Source organism: Tiliqua scincoides, chromosome 4 (genome assembly GCF_035046505.1).
Source record: "Tiliqua scincoides isolate rTilSci1 chromosome 4, rTilSci1.hap2, whole genome shotgun sequence".
Classification (NCBI taxonomy): domain Eukaryota; kingdom Metazoa; phylum Chordata; class Lepidosauria; order Squamata; family Scincidae; genus Tiliqua; species Tiliqua scincoides.
Window position 1 is genome coordinate 220336387 of NC_089824.1, and position 18216 is coordinate 220354602.

General features: G+C 47.7%; 1 protein-coding gene across 1 annotated transcript; it reads right to left on the minus strand.

Annotated features, from left to right (window-relative positions):
• Positions 1-8756: 8756 nt before the first annotated feature.
• On the minus strand, positions 8757-17899 carry LIME1 (Lck interacting transmembrane adaptor 1). Its single transcript, XM_066624735.1, has 6 exons — positions 17843-17899; positions 14731-14882; positions 13225-13276; positions 11990-12077; positions 11312-11724; positions 8757-9193 (listed from the first exon to the last, which is right to left on the minus strand). The coding sequence occupies exons 1-6, from the start codon at positions 17897-17899 to the stop codon at positions 8783-8785; spliced, it is 1173 nt and encodes a 390-aa protein (XP_066480832.1). The 3' UTR covers positions 8757-8782.
• Between the last annotated feature and the right edge of the window lie 317 nt (positions 17900-18216).

The window sequence follows — 18216 nt, forward strand, 5'->3', positions numbered from 1 at the left end:
GGGGCTTACTCTCAGGAAAGTGTGGTTAGGATTGCAGCCTAAGTTTTGCAGGCCCCTGAATGTGCTGTGCAAGTGGCCCCTCCCCCTCCTCTTTGAAGCCATTCCGGACTGTGCACCCATTCTTGCAGGGGGTATGCAATCCTGTTCAGTATGAGTAGATGACTCAGTACCTGCATCAAGGATTTCCTGACCAGGAGGACTTTTGTCTTTTTGGGATTCAATCTCAACCTATTGAGAAGCTGCCTCCGGGACAGCGCTCCAGGACTTCCACAGCCTTCCAAGCGTGAGATTGCAAGGAGAGATAGAGTTGGGTGTCATCAGCATGTTAGAACATAAGAAAAACCCAGCTGGATCAGGCTGAAAGCCCATCTAGTCCCGCTTCCTGTATCTCACAGCGGCCCACCAAATGCCCCAGGGAGCACACCAGATAACAAGAGACCTCATCCTGGTGCCCTCTCTATTGGTGACACCCAACTCCAAATGCCCGGATGATCTCTCCCAGCAGTTTCTTATAGACAGGGCCTATGAGAGGAATTTTATCATGGGGTACAAAGTTTCTTCTGGGCCCCTTCCCAAAGGGGGAGGGCGGCAACGGGTGCAAGCAGAACAGGGGGGTTGGCAAAATAAGTCAGGGGAAGGGTGCTGACAGCCACAATAGTCTTTGGAGCCCAGGTCTACTAGGCTTCTTGATGCAGAGCCCAGGTCTACCTGATCATGTGGCATTGGCAGCTAGATAAAGTAATATGGAAAACCAAACACTTTCCAAAGTTTCTCTAAAATCTTTGAAATATAGAAAATCGATTGCCGAAAATTAGCACTGTCATATTTAGGCTCACACTAGAATGGATCAAAATGAACTTCTGCAGCAGTTGTAGCCCCTCAGCTGTGTCCTTGAGCTTCTATACACTCCTTCATGGTTATGGGATCCACAAGCCAAAGAGCTTCTGTAACAAGCCAGTTTCCTCCCAGATTTGACACTGTGTTCAGGAGGGTCACGGATGCATTCCTGACCCCGGTGTGTATGGCTTGTAGCAGCAGTTAACACTGCATGCACGAGGTTGTGTCCAAGCATCATGCGCAGGCAGTGAGTTCAGGTGAGACAGGAAAATTCCCCCCTTTCCTAGGCCCTGCTTACAGATGTTCAAAAGCACAGGGAATAGAATAGAACCCTGAGTCATCCCACACTGTAAAGGCCAGGACACCGAGCAGGTGTTCCCCAGCATCACCCTCTGGGACCTGGCAGCCAAGAAGGAGTAGAACCACAGAAAAGCAGTGCCCTTAAGCCCCAGCTCAGTCAGCCAACCCAGAAGGATACCATCCTTTGGTATCAAAGGCTGCTGAGAAATCCAGTTGGACCAGCAAAGACACACCTAAGTCATGGTCAAGATCATCCCTCAGGGTAACCAAGGCTATCTTTGTCCCAAAGCCTGACCTGAAGCTGGATTGAAGGGGGTCCAAATAATCCATCTCTTCTAGATACCCTTGGAGTTGGGATGCCACCACCTGCTCAATCACCTTCCCCCAGAAAGGGAGGTCAGAAACTGGTTGATATTTATTTTTTATGTCACCACCTGCCTTGGCTGGCTTAAGATGGGAAAAAAATGAAAACCACAAAAAGTGGATCAATATGTATAATATGCATCAAATCAATATTTTAATGTATTAAATAGAGCTGGATCCAGCATCATTTGAGCAAAATCAGCTTAACTTTGGGAGATCAACACCATATCGCACCATCTGTGGCCATGGGATCACTCCTCTTGGTAGAATTCCATCTCCCTCCCCCATGCTGCACTCCTGCTCTGCTTTGGGTCTCCTTGTAGCTACTACTGATAAGTTTGGTTTCTTTTTTAAGTAAAAAAACAGCTCAGAAGGACTAAATGCTTCTTTTAAAACAAGGCACGTGGCACTGTGTCCCCTAGTGATGACCTGGAACTGGGCTAGATGGGTTTGTGGTCTCAGGTTGCTGGGATTCTTATGTTCTCTCACTACACACACACTCCCCAAATGTTGCAGCAGTGTCCAGTCCAGGAAGCAAACTGAGGATCTCCTTCATCTCAGCAAGACGATCCTCAGGTGCACAGGGCTTCAGAGGGTGCCACTCCCCCCCCCCACCCTAAGGTTCCAAAAAAATATTCCTGGTGGCATGGTCAAAGTCCACTCTCCTCAGCCATCGACATCCCTCTGCCCTACACGGTGTTTCCCCTCTCCTCAGGTGGTGCAGAGTTCCAGGGGCTATACGATCATGTGGGCTTGACTTCCTCCAGTGGAGAGGTAAAGGTATAGGTATTTTTAATGATAATATAAGAATTTCCAGCTTCCATTAAAAATTAAAAACCTCCTTAGAGTTTTAAAAAAAACAGTTGGAAAAAGAGAATAAATGAGAACACTGACAGTATGTCATATAAATAGGGCAATGTAAGATGGACACGGAATTGAGCTAGGATCTTTCTACAGAATGGATTCTATCCTATGAAATGTGCAGAAGGAAGTGTTCCATTTCTGACCCCTTGAGGGCTGGAGCAGAGATCTGGGGCCAGGACCGCAGAATGCCCCCCCCGTTGAATGCCCCCCACCAGAGAGGGCCAGAGGACACTGTGTGCTGCCTCTTCCAGCCCTCTGAAGGCCTTCTGAGGCTTCTGGAAGGTCTTTTAATATCACTTCCAGTTTTCAGTGAAAAGTGATGTTTTAAGGCAGATGTTTTAAGGCCCTTAGAAGGCCTTTTGAGGGCTAGGGAAGCTGTCCCAGCCACCGGAAGGTCTTCAGAGGGTGTAGGAAGACAGCAGCAAGGGCAGCGGGGCTAGGCGGCTAGGGCAAGAGTGGCAGTAGCAGGGGAGAGGGTAGCAGTGCCAACCCCATAGGCGTGGCGCCTGGAACATTTGCCCCCTTGAGTACACCATTGGGTTGGAGGAGCTTCCAGAACAGGATGGCATGTGGCAAAGGAAGCTGCAAGGAAGGGGCAGGTCAGCAAAAATCCCTCCCCCTGCATTACATTTTTGTACAGTGAAAGTAAACTTGTTTGCTGTTCATTGTTTACAACCTGTGTTTCTGCTGTAGAGATATCACATTCATCCTGTGCGTTGCTCATCAGTGACCCAGAAATTTCCTTCTTAGGCTCCAGGAAAGAAACGATTAACCTGGTGGGTTAGCTTTCCAGTACCTTCCCTGTTCCATCACATGCAATACTGTTACTTCAGCCAGTAGGTGCTGCTGAAATAAGATGAAACTAACTGGGAACTTTTCCTATTGGATGCAGTTTTCTCTTCTGCATTTTTCCTGCTATAGGAAGCTCTTAAACTAGTCTGTTGCCTCCATTTCCCACAGTCTCCAGATATTTTCACATGTAGCGGTCTATGCCAGCCATTTTCAACCTTTTTCAGCTCACAGCATACTGTCAAGGCACACTCCCAGTTTTTTACTTACATTAAATTACTACATTGCAATTAATTTTTAATTAATACAATTAATTAATTGTAGGAAGGCAGCAGCAAGGACAGCAGGGCTAGCCGGCCCCTACAATTAAATCATTACATGACAAAGGGCAGAATCCTAACCAGATCTACTCAGAAGTAAGTAGTCCTTACTCTCAGGAAAGTGTGGTTAGGATTGCAGCCAAAGACTGGGTGGGACATGGGGGGAATGTGCCTGTGGGACTTACTTCTGAGTAGACATGCCTAGGATTGGGCTTTTGGTTGCACTCTTTTTTCTGAAATACAGGAGCAGGCAATTGGCACTTCTCTCTCCTCCTCTCCCTGACCCACTCCCACAAGCACATTCCCCCATCTCACAATTGCAGTTAGCAGCTCTCCTACTGTCTCTCCCCTCCCCTTCCAAAGGTCCAGAATCACTTGCCGCACATTCTCCCTCCCTCCATTGCCTGCTCCTGTATTTCAGAAAAAAGTGTGACCAAAAGCCCAATCCTAGGCATGTCTACTCAGAAGTAAGTCCCATTATAGTCAAAATGGAGCTTACTCCCAGGAAAGTGGGGTTGGTGAGGAACCTGAGAGCCCAGCCCAGCTCAGGCATGTCTACTCAGAAGTAAGTCCCATTATAGTCAATGGAGCTTACTCCCAGGAAAGTGGGGTTGGTGAGGAACCTGAGAGCCCAGCCCAGCTCAGGCATGTCTACTCAGAAGTAAGTCCCATTATAGTCAATGGAGCTTACTCCCAGGAAAGTGGGGTTGGTGAGGAACCTGAGAGCCCAGCCCAGCTCAGGCATGTCTACTCAGAAGTAAGTCCCATTATAGTCAATGGAGCTTACTCCCAGGAAAGTGGGGCTGGTGAGGAACCTGAGAGCCCAGCCCAGCTCAGGCATGTCTACTCAGAAGTAAGTCCTATTATAGTCAATGGGGCTTACTCCCAGTTAGTACCTGCTTGCCTGTCCCTGGCTCCCTCCAGACCTCCTCCAGGCTTCTCTCGAAGCCCAATCAGCATGCAGGGATACCCAATCCTAGGCGTGTCTACTCAGAGGTAAACCCCATAATAGCATTTGTATAAATGTACAAATATTTTGTGTGTGTGTGTGTGTGTGTGTGTGTGTGTGTGTGTGTGTGTGTGTGAAACAAATGCACACAGTATTTCTCACTATGGAAATGTACAAAAATAAAATGAGTAACAGCTTGCAAAAGTCTTTTCTGAAATGCCTAAGAAATCTTATTGCAAGATAATCCTTGCTAACTGGGTAAGAGGCACTTTTTCAAGTGGGTGCTGCTCCTCTTTTATTTAGCAGGGGGAGAGTAACTGGCCCTCCTCACCCAAGCAGTGTCTTTTCTAGTGGCTGTCTGCTGGTGTTCTTTTGCATCTTTTAGACTGTGAGCCCTTTTGGGACAGGGAGCCATTAGTTATTTGATTTTTCTCTGTAAACCGCTTTGTGAACTTTTGTTGAAAAGCGGTATATAAATACTGATGATGATGATGATGATGATGATGATGATGATGATGATGATGATGATGATGATGATGATAATAATAATAATAATAATAATGCATATTTTGGCACGCTTTGAAATGCTACCAATGGAGAGCAAACTTCTCCCAGCAGTCAAGGCAACCTGCATCTACCCCAGCAACTAGTAGAGAAAAGCCACTTATTTGCTGGCCCTGCTGTTGTGTGTCTTTTAGAGCAGATGACACCCAAGAAATGAAGCTGGTGAAGCTCTTCCTAGTAATAGAAATGATGGAAAATCTCAGCTGTTTAATTTCCGTTTGTCAGCAGGACACTGTAGAGGAGCAGGGCAAAAAAATAATCTTTGCTTTCTGGTGGTTCAAGGTACACAAACTTTGTTTCATTCACAAAATTTAAAATATTGAATAAAATTACCTTCAGACAATGTGTATGAGGTGTATATGAAACAGAAATGAATTTTGTGTGGAGCCTTGGGTCCCATTCTGAAGATGTCTCATTAGGTATATGCAAGTATCCTGAAATATGGAATACTCCCAAATCCAAAACACTTTTGGTCCCATGCACTTTGGATAAGGGATGCCCAACCTGTAGCAGTTTGGTATGCTGAAATGCATGGTATGTAGCAGCTTGGTATCTGGGGCATTTGGTGGGCCGCTATGAGATACAGGAAGCTGGACTGGATGGGCCTATAGCCTGATCCAGCGGGGCTGTTCTTATGTTCTTATGAAAATAACTGATGAAGCTTTTCACAGCACTAAAATAAGCATGATTGCTGGCTAATTGTCTGCATAGCAAACTATTGTTAAGGGCAAAGGTAAAGGTGTGGATTCAAATGCTGGCTTTTCACCTTTGGAGCACTACAACTGAAAATATCTTATTAAATGAATACATCACCTGGTGAATGTCTGTCCTCCAAGCAGCTGTTTAAGGCCTGCTAGAAAAAAAGCTGGATGCCATGAGGGGGTGATTTTTCTCCTCAGAATAGCATGATGGGAGACAAAGGGAGACAGGGCTGCTGTTTCTTATAACAACTTTTTTAATTTATAATTTTCTGAACTTACAAGAGCATTGCTGTAACCAATGAGCGATAACCACTGCAATTGACAATGCAGTTCAGACCCTTACACCAGGTGTCTGTGGAGAAGTACAGCCTTGAAAATATAGTGTAATTCTACCCTGGGATCAGTGACTGAGCTCCTTGAACACAAAAGTACAACAAATGCAACATGTCAAAAGATAATTTTAAAATAACTTCTTAGAAGGGAAGAGATCCAAATGTGAAGGAAAGAGACATACGCGACCCCCTCCCCCCAACAGCCTAAAAGGAAATTCTGGTGGGAGCCCATAGCGTCCTGCCTAAGAGACGTGAAATTCAATCCCATACATGTTTACTCAGAAGTAATTTCTATTGCATTCAATGAGGGGGGTGTTCCACATAGGGTGGTGATCACAGGATTACAGCCTGACTATGGTAGACCACAGCTGCGATACAAGGACATCTACAAGAGGGATCTGAAGGCCTTAGGAGTGGACCTCAACAAGTGGGAAACCCTGGCCTCTGAGCGGCCCGCTTGGAGGCAGGCTGTGCAGCATGGCCTTTCCCAGTTTGAAGAGACACTTGGCCAACAGTCTGAGGCTAAGAGGCAAAGAAGGAAGGCCCATGGCCAGGGAGACAGGCCAGGGACAGACTGCACTTGCTCCCAGTGTGGAAGGGATTGTCACTCCCGAATTGGCCTTTTCAGCCACACTAAATGCTGTTCCAGAACCACCTTTCAGAGCACGATACCAGAGTCTTTCGAGACTGAAGGTTGCCAACTATGAACTGGGAAGACTCCAGCTCAAATCTTGCCATAGCTGTGAACTCACTGGTGGCCTCAGGCAAGCCACATCATCGCACTTCCTCCATCTGCAGGATGGGAATAATAATATTGACGCTAATAGAGTTGTTGCAAGAACGGCGTCACCCTCTATTAGTACTTATTATTATTACTAATAAAAATGCCTAGTAAATGGTTGGCACTATTTAAAAAAACACAAGTCCCTGCGCACAGGTAAACAACAACCTTGGATTGCAAGAAGATATTGTATGCAAAGTGCTTAGGAAAGAAAGCATTACACAACTGCTAATTATTTTTATTATATTTACAAGTCAAGGATAACAGAGTAATCTCAGTACTGTAGTCCAAGGCCCTCAGCTCCACAACGCCCTCTAGTGGCAAACTGCCTGAAGTGCTAACAAATGCCTGTGTGTCTTCCTCAGGATCAGCATTTCTGAAACTTTTGGTGCTGAAAGCAAAAAGTTTGGTCTTTTCTGGTTTTAGTCTTCACTGTTTCCCTCAAAACTCTTATATATATTTGCCCTGCTTGCTTCTCAGGGCAGAGGTCTGGGATTCTGCTTACACCTATGGGATACAGCCTGGCAGTTCCAATTGCCTTCAGGCCTCTCTGTTGTCCAGCCTGCAGGTGGTCAGGGACAGGTTCTGCTTTCTGGGCAAAGGTGGTGTTTCTGGGATTCTCCCCAACCTGTCAGTTGCCTCAGAGGCCAGGCCAGGCCAGGAGGTGCTGAAGCATCCTTATATCCTCTCCTGGGATGATGTCAGTGTCCCTCAATTGGCAGAACTGTGGGGGCAGTAGGGGGGCAAGATTGACAATGGGACCCCTGTCTCATACTTTTTTTATTTATTGGGGTCATGCACAAAATAGGGTGATGATCAATGCTCTATCATGACTTGTAACCCGTGATGGAGGAAGTTTACAAGTTTATGGAGGAAGTTTACATCACAGTTTACAAGTCACGATAGGTATGTGCAAGCTCAATGCAAGCACTGAGCTGGGCCCAGTGCCCTTTTTTCAGGAGGCTCATCCCGTGTTGGTGTCACTTGGAAGCATCCCAGGATTTGCAGCTTGGGCTCTATGAGTTTTTTTTTTTTTTAAAAGACAACCTTGTGCCCTCCCTTGCATCTGGCATTCTGAGGTAACCTACTTCTAAAAGTAGAAGCTTTTAGGTGCTAGCCCAGCGCTGGGCTAGTTCCGGTGAAGCACTGGAGCTCCACTGCTCAGCAGTCATGCAGACCGCTGGGCAGTAGAGAGGTAGGTGGGGGCATGGGGGAGGTGGCAAGAAGGTGTTTCGCCTAATTGTGAGACTGAGAAGAAACAAGGGGGTTTGTGGGCAAAGAAAATTGAAGAACCAAAGCTTAAGGCATGAACATTTATTTTAAACCCAGGCGGCCCAATCCTGAGCTGCTCAACACACGGGGAAGCAGCAGCGCCAAAAATGGTTGCCACTGCATCCAGTGTGCCCCAGACAACTGCCGCTACCTCAAGAGAAGGGGACTTTCTTTCCCTTCCGCTGGGTAAGGTGAGTAGCCCTGCAATGGGGCTACTCAATTCTACAGTGACCCAAGGGTCGGCATAGTATTAAGAGCCTCTGTGTCGGGCAGACGGTCCAACATGGAGGCTCAGAATTCGGAAGAGCAAAGCTCCACCGGTCCTGTCTCCCTCCCACCCTGCTCCCTTCCCCAGCATGCCTCCTCCTCACCCTCCCTCCACCTCCATCCCTGGAATCAGATGCTAAGAACAACCTGTATTAGGGGGCAAGAGTTCAAAAAGTCTTTCCTCCCAAATTCTCTGAACATGCTCACATTAGACACTGAATGCCAGTGTTCGACATGGAACAACAGCACAATGGCAGTCAATATTACAATATCTGCCAAGCACAGTCAACATTTAATGGTGCCTGAAATCAAACCTGCAGTGGCAGTCAGTATTTGATCATTTCTGACAGCTGACACGAAGGAGCATTTATTAAATTCTGTACTCATTTCATCATGTAAGCATTCAAAAGCCATTTCCTTGAGAAGTGAACAAACTGAAAGTGTCAAATGTCAAAACCTGATCTCAGGTGCTGATTCTGAAACTGAAAAGCCAAGTTTTCAATGCTTTCATAGAGATTCTCCGGTGGGATGTTCCTGCTTGGCTTTTTTTTCCTCCTTGACCTATCCCACTGAGAATCGACTGTCTCATAAGCTGGTTCTGGGGTTTGCTCCCCATTCCTGCTCACGTCCACCCAGGGTCCACAGTTGACAGATTCATAGCAGGGCTCGATGACAGGAGATGGGAGCAATAAGGACTGATGATCTGCTATGCCCTGTGATTCCTGCTGGACAGCTATCACCTGGCCATTTCCTTGCTTCATCTCCACTTGGGATGTTCTCTCTTCGCTCTGTTCTTTGGAGTCACTTGCTTTTTTCTTCTTGGCCTTGCACACCACTGAGTACATTTCTTCCACCTACCAGAGAGAGAGAGAGAGAGAGAGAGAGAGAGTCAACAGTGACCATTAAGAGTGCAAAGCATGGCAGTTTGCCCTCTGTTATTCTGCACACTGAGAATACACACAGAAGCTGCTATTTCATATAGAATTTGGATAGGAAACCTATACCTGATGTGATAGAAAAACTGACTACCTCCAAGGTTCAAGAGAGAAAGCTGGCCCTGCATGCCTAAGCACCCCTCCCACATGGAGTCTCAGGGAGGGTCATGTTCCTTACCATACATCCCTACTAAGTTATTCCAGATTATGCAGCAACAAACCCTGATGGGCCAATGACAGGAAGGGACGTAACAGGCCACAGCAGTCAGTCTGCACTCTGTGACAGGTACTCTGTTTACACTTGACATTGTGTAAAATGTACCGTACAAAAAGATGCTGATGACACTTTGATAAAGCTCAAGAGAACGTCTACCTGTTTTGAAATCACTGGGGAAAATAATGAACTGAATTGGCTCATTCAGTTCTTTTTTCATTTGTTATGGAAGGTATGCAGAGAGATCCTGCCTGAAATGAAATGCATGGTATACCCACCATTGAAGCTGGCCCAGGGCTTTCTGGTTCCTGCATTGGGGTGCCAGATGTTGCCGCAGGTGGTGAGCCAACCTCTGCTCCTTTCCTGGACTGGAAAGCCCAGAGGGGGGTGGAGATGAGGAGGAAGTGTGGAGGCAAGCGGAGTAGTGGGCTAGAGAGCTTCAGAGAGGGAGTGGCTTGCTTGCCTAGTGAGAATTTGTGGCAGGGATGAGATCTGAACTAGTGCAGCTTTGCAGCTCAGCCACGACTACACACTAATCCAGAGAAAGAGCAAACCTGATGAGAAAGGGATTGTGAATTGCTGTTATCATCACAAAATCTTCTTGAGTTTCTGTGGTGATGGTGAGGAAAAGGCTGAAGGGTGCATAATAATGTGAAGTATCCTGGCAGAGTTAATTAGGCCTTCCCTCCCTTCCTTGCCTTGGCCTAGGAAAAACCTTGCTACAAGCCTGGGTCAAGAACTCAGCCAGGAAGCTGTTCATAACCCTGCTTAACAAACCTGTGGCATTTCAAGCACCTGTGCAGAACCTGAATGGGGACATCAGATTCACAGGTTGTTTTACTTGTGGGATGAGGACTGGTTTTAGACACTGAATATGCCCTGAGCCTACAGGTGAATGGACTGTGGGAGAAAAAAAAATCTTAAATAAAACAATAGTCTGGGGATGAAACAGTGGCATAGTAATGGGGTGCAGAGCAGTAAGTACTGAAGGTGCTGCAACACTCCCACTCCCTGTCAGTGATGGCAACGCACATGCCAAGTGGGAGGGGCCACTTACAGGGCACATTGCGGCACCTGCAGTACTTACTGTGCTGCTACCACTGGGCTGAAGTGATCAGCAAAAAGAAGTCCGAAGAATGTTGCTGTTCTAGAGCAGGGGTCTCCAAAACCTGGCCCGGGGGCCAGATGCAGCCCACAGCGAGCCTCTATCCAGCCTGCGGCCAGCCTCTTGTCCCCTGAAAGCCTCTGGCCCGCTCAACTGAACATGACCAGAGCTGCGCTCTGATTGTATCTGGAGTGTGTTCTGAGGGCCGGAGAGGCTGAGTGAATGAGCCCATTCATTAAGAACATAAGAACAGCCCCACTGGATCAGGCCATAGGCCCACCTAGTCCAGCTTCCTGTATCTCACAGCAGCCCACCAAATGCCCCAGGGAGCACACCAGATAACAAGGGACCTGCAAGGCTTCCTGGGAATTGTAGTTAAGAACATAAGAACAGCCCCACTGGATCAGGCCAGAGGCCCATCTAGTCCAGCTTCCTGTATCTCACTGCGGCCCACCAAATGCCCCAGGGAGCACACCAGATAACAAGAGACCTCATCCTGGTGCCCTCCTTGCATCTGGCATTCTGACATAACCCATTTCTAAAATCAGGAGGTTGAGCATACACATCATGGCATTCATTTATTCATTCATCTAAGTTCCATCTCTATTTAAATTTTATATTTAATTTCCGGCCCTCAGCACTGCGCCAGATATTTCATGCGGCCCTCTGGCCAAAAGGTTTGGAGACCCCTGTTCTAGAGAGATGGAGGCTCTTATACCTGCAGTACTTGAGGAACAGTCGAAAGCATTCCTGCCAGGGGTTGTTCTTGCGTCTCTGTTTCTTGGGCAGTCCCAGCCTCCAGCCCAGTCTGGTTCCTCTTTTTCTTCACCTTCAGGACACTGGCATACTCGGCCCCCAAGGCCATGTCCCCTCTGTCTTTCAGGGCAACCTCCTCTGCTCTCGGGCTGGGCTGCTCCTTTTTATCTCCCAGCATAGACACAGATTCATACAGCATCTCCTGGGCTGGGTTTAGGAAGGTCAGGTTGGAGTAAGTTTGATCTGGGGGCAGAAGACTGGCTGATGGGATCTGAGGCAGGTCTCTCTGATGGAGGATAATGAAACTGCAGCTGGAGGCGGTCCCGTCGTCTTCACTCAATGTGAATGGGATATGGATGCTGGCAGGTCTTTGAGCTGGAGGGAAAGAGTGCAGAAGACAGAGGTGTTTTGCTCTTACAGCCTGGAATGTCTCTGAAGGGGAGGGGCAGCTTGGATGCCGTGGTGAGGCTTCCTGCAAAACTTAGTGCTTTGTACCCCTTCTGGTTACACCACTGTGCTCCACTAATGCTCCCCGTAGCCCAGCCTACCCAAAACCATCATTGTAGCCTCTAAATGGGATCCTGAGTTTTAAGAAAGTGCTCGGGACGTCAGTGTCTTTGGAAAGCCTGAAGCCACTTACTCTTTTCCTTGGAATTTGCCCTGCTGATCTTGGGCAGGTTGGTGGCCGATCCCCCAAGCAACGAGAGCTCCGTCTGTCTCAAAAGGGGCTGCAAAACAAGAAGAGAAACCCAAGGGGTGGTAGCTTTCATGTCACTGGCCTGGGAAAAAGCATGACAAGGCATAGCCTGGCAGATGCCTGGCAGGAGAGCTGTTTCCATGGGATGTTTGCCTTCAGCCGTGGAAGTGACAGAGCACAAAAGCCTTCGATAGGAATTCGAGAGGGGAACAGCCAAAAACAGAGCCCAGCTGGCCTGGGCTTGTACCTTGAATTGACCTGCAGAGATCAGCAGGTGAAGCTTCTCATGGTAGTAGGAATTATCATAAGAGCATAAGAAGAGCCCCACTGGATCAGGTCAAAGGCTCATCTAGTCCAGCTTCCTGTACATCATAGGGTGCAATCCTAACCAACTTTCCAGCACAAAGGTAAGGGAAATGCAACTCTGAGGTAAGGGAACAAATACTGCCTTACTTTGAGGAGGCCTCCATGACTGCTGCCCAACTGCAGGATGCAGCACATGCCCCACTAGCACAGCTATGCCAGCACTGGAAAGTTGGTTAGGATTGCACCCACAATGGCTTACCAGATGCCTCAGAAATCACACAAGACAACAAGAGACCTGCATCCTGGTGCCCTCCCTTGCACCTGGCATTCGGAGGAAGGCTACCTCTAAAACTCAATGATTGCATATAGTCACCATACAGAATCCTCTGCAAACATCTGCACGTCAGACTGCTGTTAAAGGCCTGGAAGCAGGGGGTGGAAAAATGTTGACATTCCTGTTTTTTAAGACACAGAAGCCTCTCCAGAAGAAAGAGGTGACCAGCCTGCCTTCTTCCCTTCAGTCCACAGTTTCTAAGGTTGCCCTTGGCCTTTTGTAACTATCTTTCATCACGTCCTGGCTAACAGCACCAGGCTTTTCTCAGACATCACATGACTTTGGCTCTCTGACTTATCCAAAAGCAAACACATGAAATCCTGAGCACATCAGTCCATCTGACCCCAGTAGTATCTGCTCCGCCTGGCAGCCCTGTCCTGCTGTTTGAGGCCCTTTCTGCTGGAGATGCTGAGGACTGGACCTGAGGACCAAACTTGAATTCTGCTTGCAACCCAGGTGCTCCCCTACCAAGTGCTGGCCCCTTCTCTCATCACTGGGAAAACCAGGAAGATCTGAAAAGGCACGTGGGTCCACTTACTGCTTCAACCAGCATCACGCCATCCTGAGCAGCTGCCCTTTGGTTGCTTTTCCTGAAAGGCAGCGAAGAGATGAAATGAGTTCCAGGACGGTTTTACTATATCATTGCCAGCTGCTCGATGGGCAGGAACCCACACATTATTGCTGGATTCAGTGGCATACCCTTCTTTGCTCTTGCTTCCTTGTTCTCCACTCCCCTCTGGTTCTGACACAACCAGAGGTATCAGGAGTTGGGCAGTGCTTCATCTCTCGCTTAGTACCACCAGGGGCAAAGATCAGAGGCAGACCGAGTCTTGCTACTTCAGACCTGCCTCCAGTGCAGTAGCGGAGCCACAAGGGGGGGGAGTGGTGCAGTAAGTACTGCAGGCACCACAATGTGTTGTGTAAGTAGCCCCTCCCACTCACCATTGGAGCCATACCAAGTGCTTGCACGTTGCTACTGCTGCCCAGAATGCTCCGAGGGCGAGTGGAAGGGGCTGCTTACATGGCGCACTGAGGTGCCTACGATACTTACCGCATCACTCCCCCTGCAGTTTCTAGTAGAACATGATAATCTCTTGCTTTGAACTAGGCATGGACAGAAGGAAGCAAGAGAAGCTTCCATGACTTTCTCCAAAGCTGGTGCTAAGTGAGAGGCCAGACTCTGGACCCTCCCAAGTACTCGAATGCACCAGGCAACTAAGAGTGGAGGGGGGTTGGTCTCATGTCCCTACTACAAACTGAAGAGCTTATTCCCCTCTGTGGCAGGGCTGGCCCAAGACCACTTGATGCCTGAGGCATGCTCAGTGCTGACCCCCTCACCCGATGATGTGCCAGCCTTTGCTTCTCCCACTCTCCAGTGTTCTAGCTCAGCTGTCCCTTCCCGTCCTCCACATTTCCTCTTCCTCTCTGCTCCCTCCTCCTTTTCCGTTCCAGGGAACAGAAGAAGGAAGAGCAGTGGAGGCAGACAGAGATGGGCACCTCCCGCCCACACACACGCTCCAATCTGCTGCCTGCTTAAGTCGGCCTCATGGATGGGCTGGCCCTGCTCTGAGGTATTACTGGTTATTCTCATGCCATGCACGTGTATGGTACTATACAAAGAAAGACAGGTCTCTGCCCCAAGACACTCACAGTCTAAAAATAAACACAAAGGAGATAAATGAGGATGGGGAGGAAAGGGGGATTGGAAGAATATGCAGTAGGCATATTTAAGAACATTTAAAGTAGGCATGCTTAAGCTTAGTTGCACTGGGATATGGGGGCTTGAGTCAAAGGCTCCAGGGGCTGAGGAAAGAGGCCAAGGAACTGAGGGTGCACCCTGCAGCTGATCTGGGAGGCTATTCTGGGAGGCAGCTTTAAGCTTAGTTACTATTCAACTACCTTTGTGTCCAGGTGCTTGAAAAATAAACCTTTCCAACACAATGGAATCTTCCCGGCACCTTCACCTATTCATTGCTCTCTTTTCCCACAGAAGACCCAAGTCTGGATAATGGCTGATGGCAAGGTGAGGTTCTCGGGCACATACCTTCTGCAGAGTGTACACAAGGCCAAGAGACATGCTGTGACCGCAACCAGGGTCGTGACACTGAAGGCATAGAACAGGCCACCAACCATCCCTTCCTTGAGGCCGGGGGCCATGCAAGGATCTTCCCCACCAAGCAGGCGTTGCTCAGGGTGCTGTGGAGAGAAAGCCCAGAGGTTGAAAAACGACAGGAACACAGCCCAGAAGAACATGGATGTGCTTGTTCTGTGATCGTGATGTGGAACTTCTTGCCACAGGAAATGTAGTGCATCCTTTCTTTGTAGGCCACCAGGGACCAGCTGAAAACCATGTTATTTGCTTGCTTGTTTAGGCTATTTTTCAACAACAATACAATCCGGAATCCACTAGACACCAGCTGCATCCATTTCTTATTTGGCGATTGACCCGCCCAGAATGAGCTAAATCCTGAAGAATGAGGACTCTCGCAACTTGCACTATCTACATTTTTAACAAGGCAAAAATACAGACTGTGAGTTGCTGGGTAGAGGGAACAGGAAAGGGGGCCTGTCTCTGGTAAAGCAGGGCAGCTGGAGCAGATGTCATCAGAGTTCTCAGTTACCTTGCAGGAAGGGAATCAAACCATGAAAAATCTGAGTTCGGTTCCGATTCTGGGTTACCTGTATATTTTTATTTCTCCTATCCAGTTCTGGTTTGAACACTGACCTTAAAGAGAGGCTTGGTAACTGGTATAGACACTCTGAACTGGTTTCGAACTTGCTTAGGTACATTTTATGCAAGTACCCTGGCACCCTGACTTATGGATGTCTGGCTGACAGATGTCTGAATTACGGATGGCTGCATCAGTGCTTCAGTGCAGGGGCAATATGTCCTTTTGTGCAGGTTTGATAACACTGAGCTAGCAAGAGCCATCTACTTTGAGATACTTACGTATGTTCTGACTTATGGGCAGATGTCCAGTAAGGAACCAGTATGTATGTTGGGGACATGGTGTAACATCAGATACATTTCATGCAAGTAATATCAAACCATGTCAGCTTGCAGTATAACCTTATCAAATGAATACAGTAATAACTATTTAACTAGAGCACTTTTTAAAAAAACAAAACAATTTATTGTTGCACTTTGAATTGGTTTTTACAAACAGCCAACAGGGGAAAAATTAATCATTCTGTTGAAATCTGGGGACCTGATTACAGAGGCCTACAAAATTGAGCGTCAGAAAAGTTTTTCCCAAACTTCGTGGTGGTTTGATATGAATTTGGGGTGCCGATTCCAAAAATGGCATCCGTTTTGCCCTATCACGTCTAGTTTTGGAGATATAGTATAGCCTCATTAGTGAATGGTTCAAGCAGCTTCCTCATGAGGAAGCCTACACCATGGCTTCCTCATGAGGAAGCTGCTTGAACCATTCACTAATGAGGCTATACTATATCTCCAAAACTAGAAGTGATAGGGCAAAACGGATGCCATTTTTGGAATCGGCACCCCAAATATACCCAGGAATTGGTGTAATGTTTAAGGAAGCAAAATGTCTGTTGGTCTGTGTGACCAGGCACCCAGACTTCCATTCTAGCTCACTGAGAAATACCTCTCTGGACCCATTCTTGGGTCCTAGGTCCATTCAAGTCCCTGGAAGCAAAAACAGGCCAGAAACAATTTAATCAATGAAATAGTTCCCGGAGCTGATTCTTGACTTCCCATCACCCCTTTTCTGTAAGGATGCCAAACCAGATATTGGGGGTAGGGAGGGACCCCAAGAAAGGACACTGAGAAATTCAGGGTGCAAAGCAGTGGAACTGGCAGCTTAACCTTTGTTTTGTGGCCTTGAAATTTGTCAAGAAAGCTTACATGAGAGGCATTTTTAAAGACAGCCCTCACAATCATGCATCAAAATCGGTATTTCTTCAGCCCCAATCAAGTGGGGATCACCAGCACCCCAGGGGCTGAACGTGCTCCTTCCTGCCAGTGCCTGAGAAACTGAGCGAGTGCCACTCATCTATGCAACCACTTGCAGGAGCTTCTGTTGCTGAGATGGGTTTCCTGTGCCTCTGAGACCCAGAGGCTGCAATACCAAGAAAGTTGATGCTCTGTGCGCTGTCTGCCAACCGCTGTGGTCTCTGCTCCTGCTCACATCTTAACTCAGAATCAAGGGTTCTGTGGCATGAGACGTGCTTAAAGGCCAAACCACATGTAGAGCTGAGTAGAGCACCCAGCGCCATGTGCATCTTTCTCAGCATCAATTCCAACCAGTCCTAGCAACAGCAAGAGAGTAAACACATAACAAGAGCTCTGCTGGATGAGATTGTCCTAGCCAGCATTCTCTTTCCTATAGTGACCAGCCAGGAGCTTCCAGGAACCCCACAAGCACGGCTCGGAGGCAACAGTCCTCCATTATGGCTTATCCTAGCATCTGGTATGCAGGGATACACTGCATCGCAATCTGGAGGACCAATTTAGGAATCACAATCTACTAGATATGTGAAGCTACAGTGAGAGGTCCACATCAGTTGTGAGCATGGATAATAGGCTGAGAATCTACCTGGATCATCCTTCCATAGTTTGTTTTATCCAGACATTAGCCTGGAATAAACACACCTCTTAAAAAAAATATATGCTCACTCATAGTAATGAGGTCTACCCAGTTGCAGGCAGGACTCTGTACTTGCTGTGATTGAACCCAACAGCAGAGGAAGTCATGCTGGTTGCAACAATGGCAAAACTAGAGGGGGTGCAAAGCACTAAGTTTTGCAGGGAGCCTCACCGCAGCATGCAAATGGCTCCCTTCAGAGCCATTCTGGGTGGTGGGTGCAAAACAGAGGCAAAGGGGGGCGCTTAGTGCTTTGCACCCCCTCTGGCTACGCCACTGGGTTGTAATGCAAATGGTCAGCTTCATGCGCTGTTGTCTTTTTTATTGAAATCAAGCTTGTAGTTCTTGGGTCCCCAGAGTTAGGCCTGAAAGTGTGTGTGCAAACTCTTGCTAAACTTCCGAAGCTGGTTTGGGGGACCTGAGATAGAATCCTCCTGCTCAAAGGGCACGGCTGCAACACCTTCTGCACAGGCCTGCTTTTGTTTTCAGATTCATGCAGGCAGTGTGAACTGCTGATACTTTAAAACTAAAATCCTACATGCTCACCTGCAAGTAGGTCCCATTCAACTCAATAGGATTGAGTTCTTCTGGGTAGGCACTCATCAGATTGGCTTGTAAGGAATGCACAATTCGGTTTTGTCACTCCAGCAGTTTTTACGAAACAAAGTGGCAGACTTTGCCTGCACTGACAAACATAAAATGAGTCTTTGCTGAGCCGCAGCACCAGGCACAAGGTGTCCTACCAGGATAGCAACGGGTTCATAAATGCCTAGTCTAGATTAAGAGATCATGGAAAGCAAGTGTTGCAATGGCAATATGAGCCTCTTGTCTGAAAAAGTATCTGCCTACTTGTCTGACGGCCTCTGCCAATACAGAACTTAGCCGGTGGCTTAAAAAGGAAACTTCGGGGTGTAGGGCTG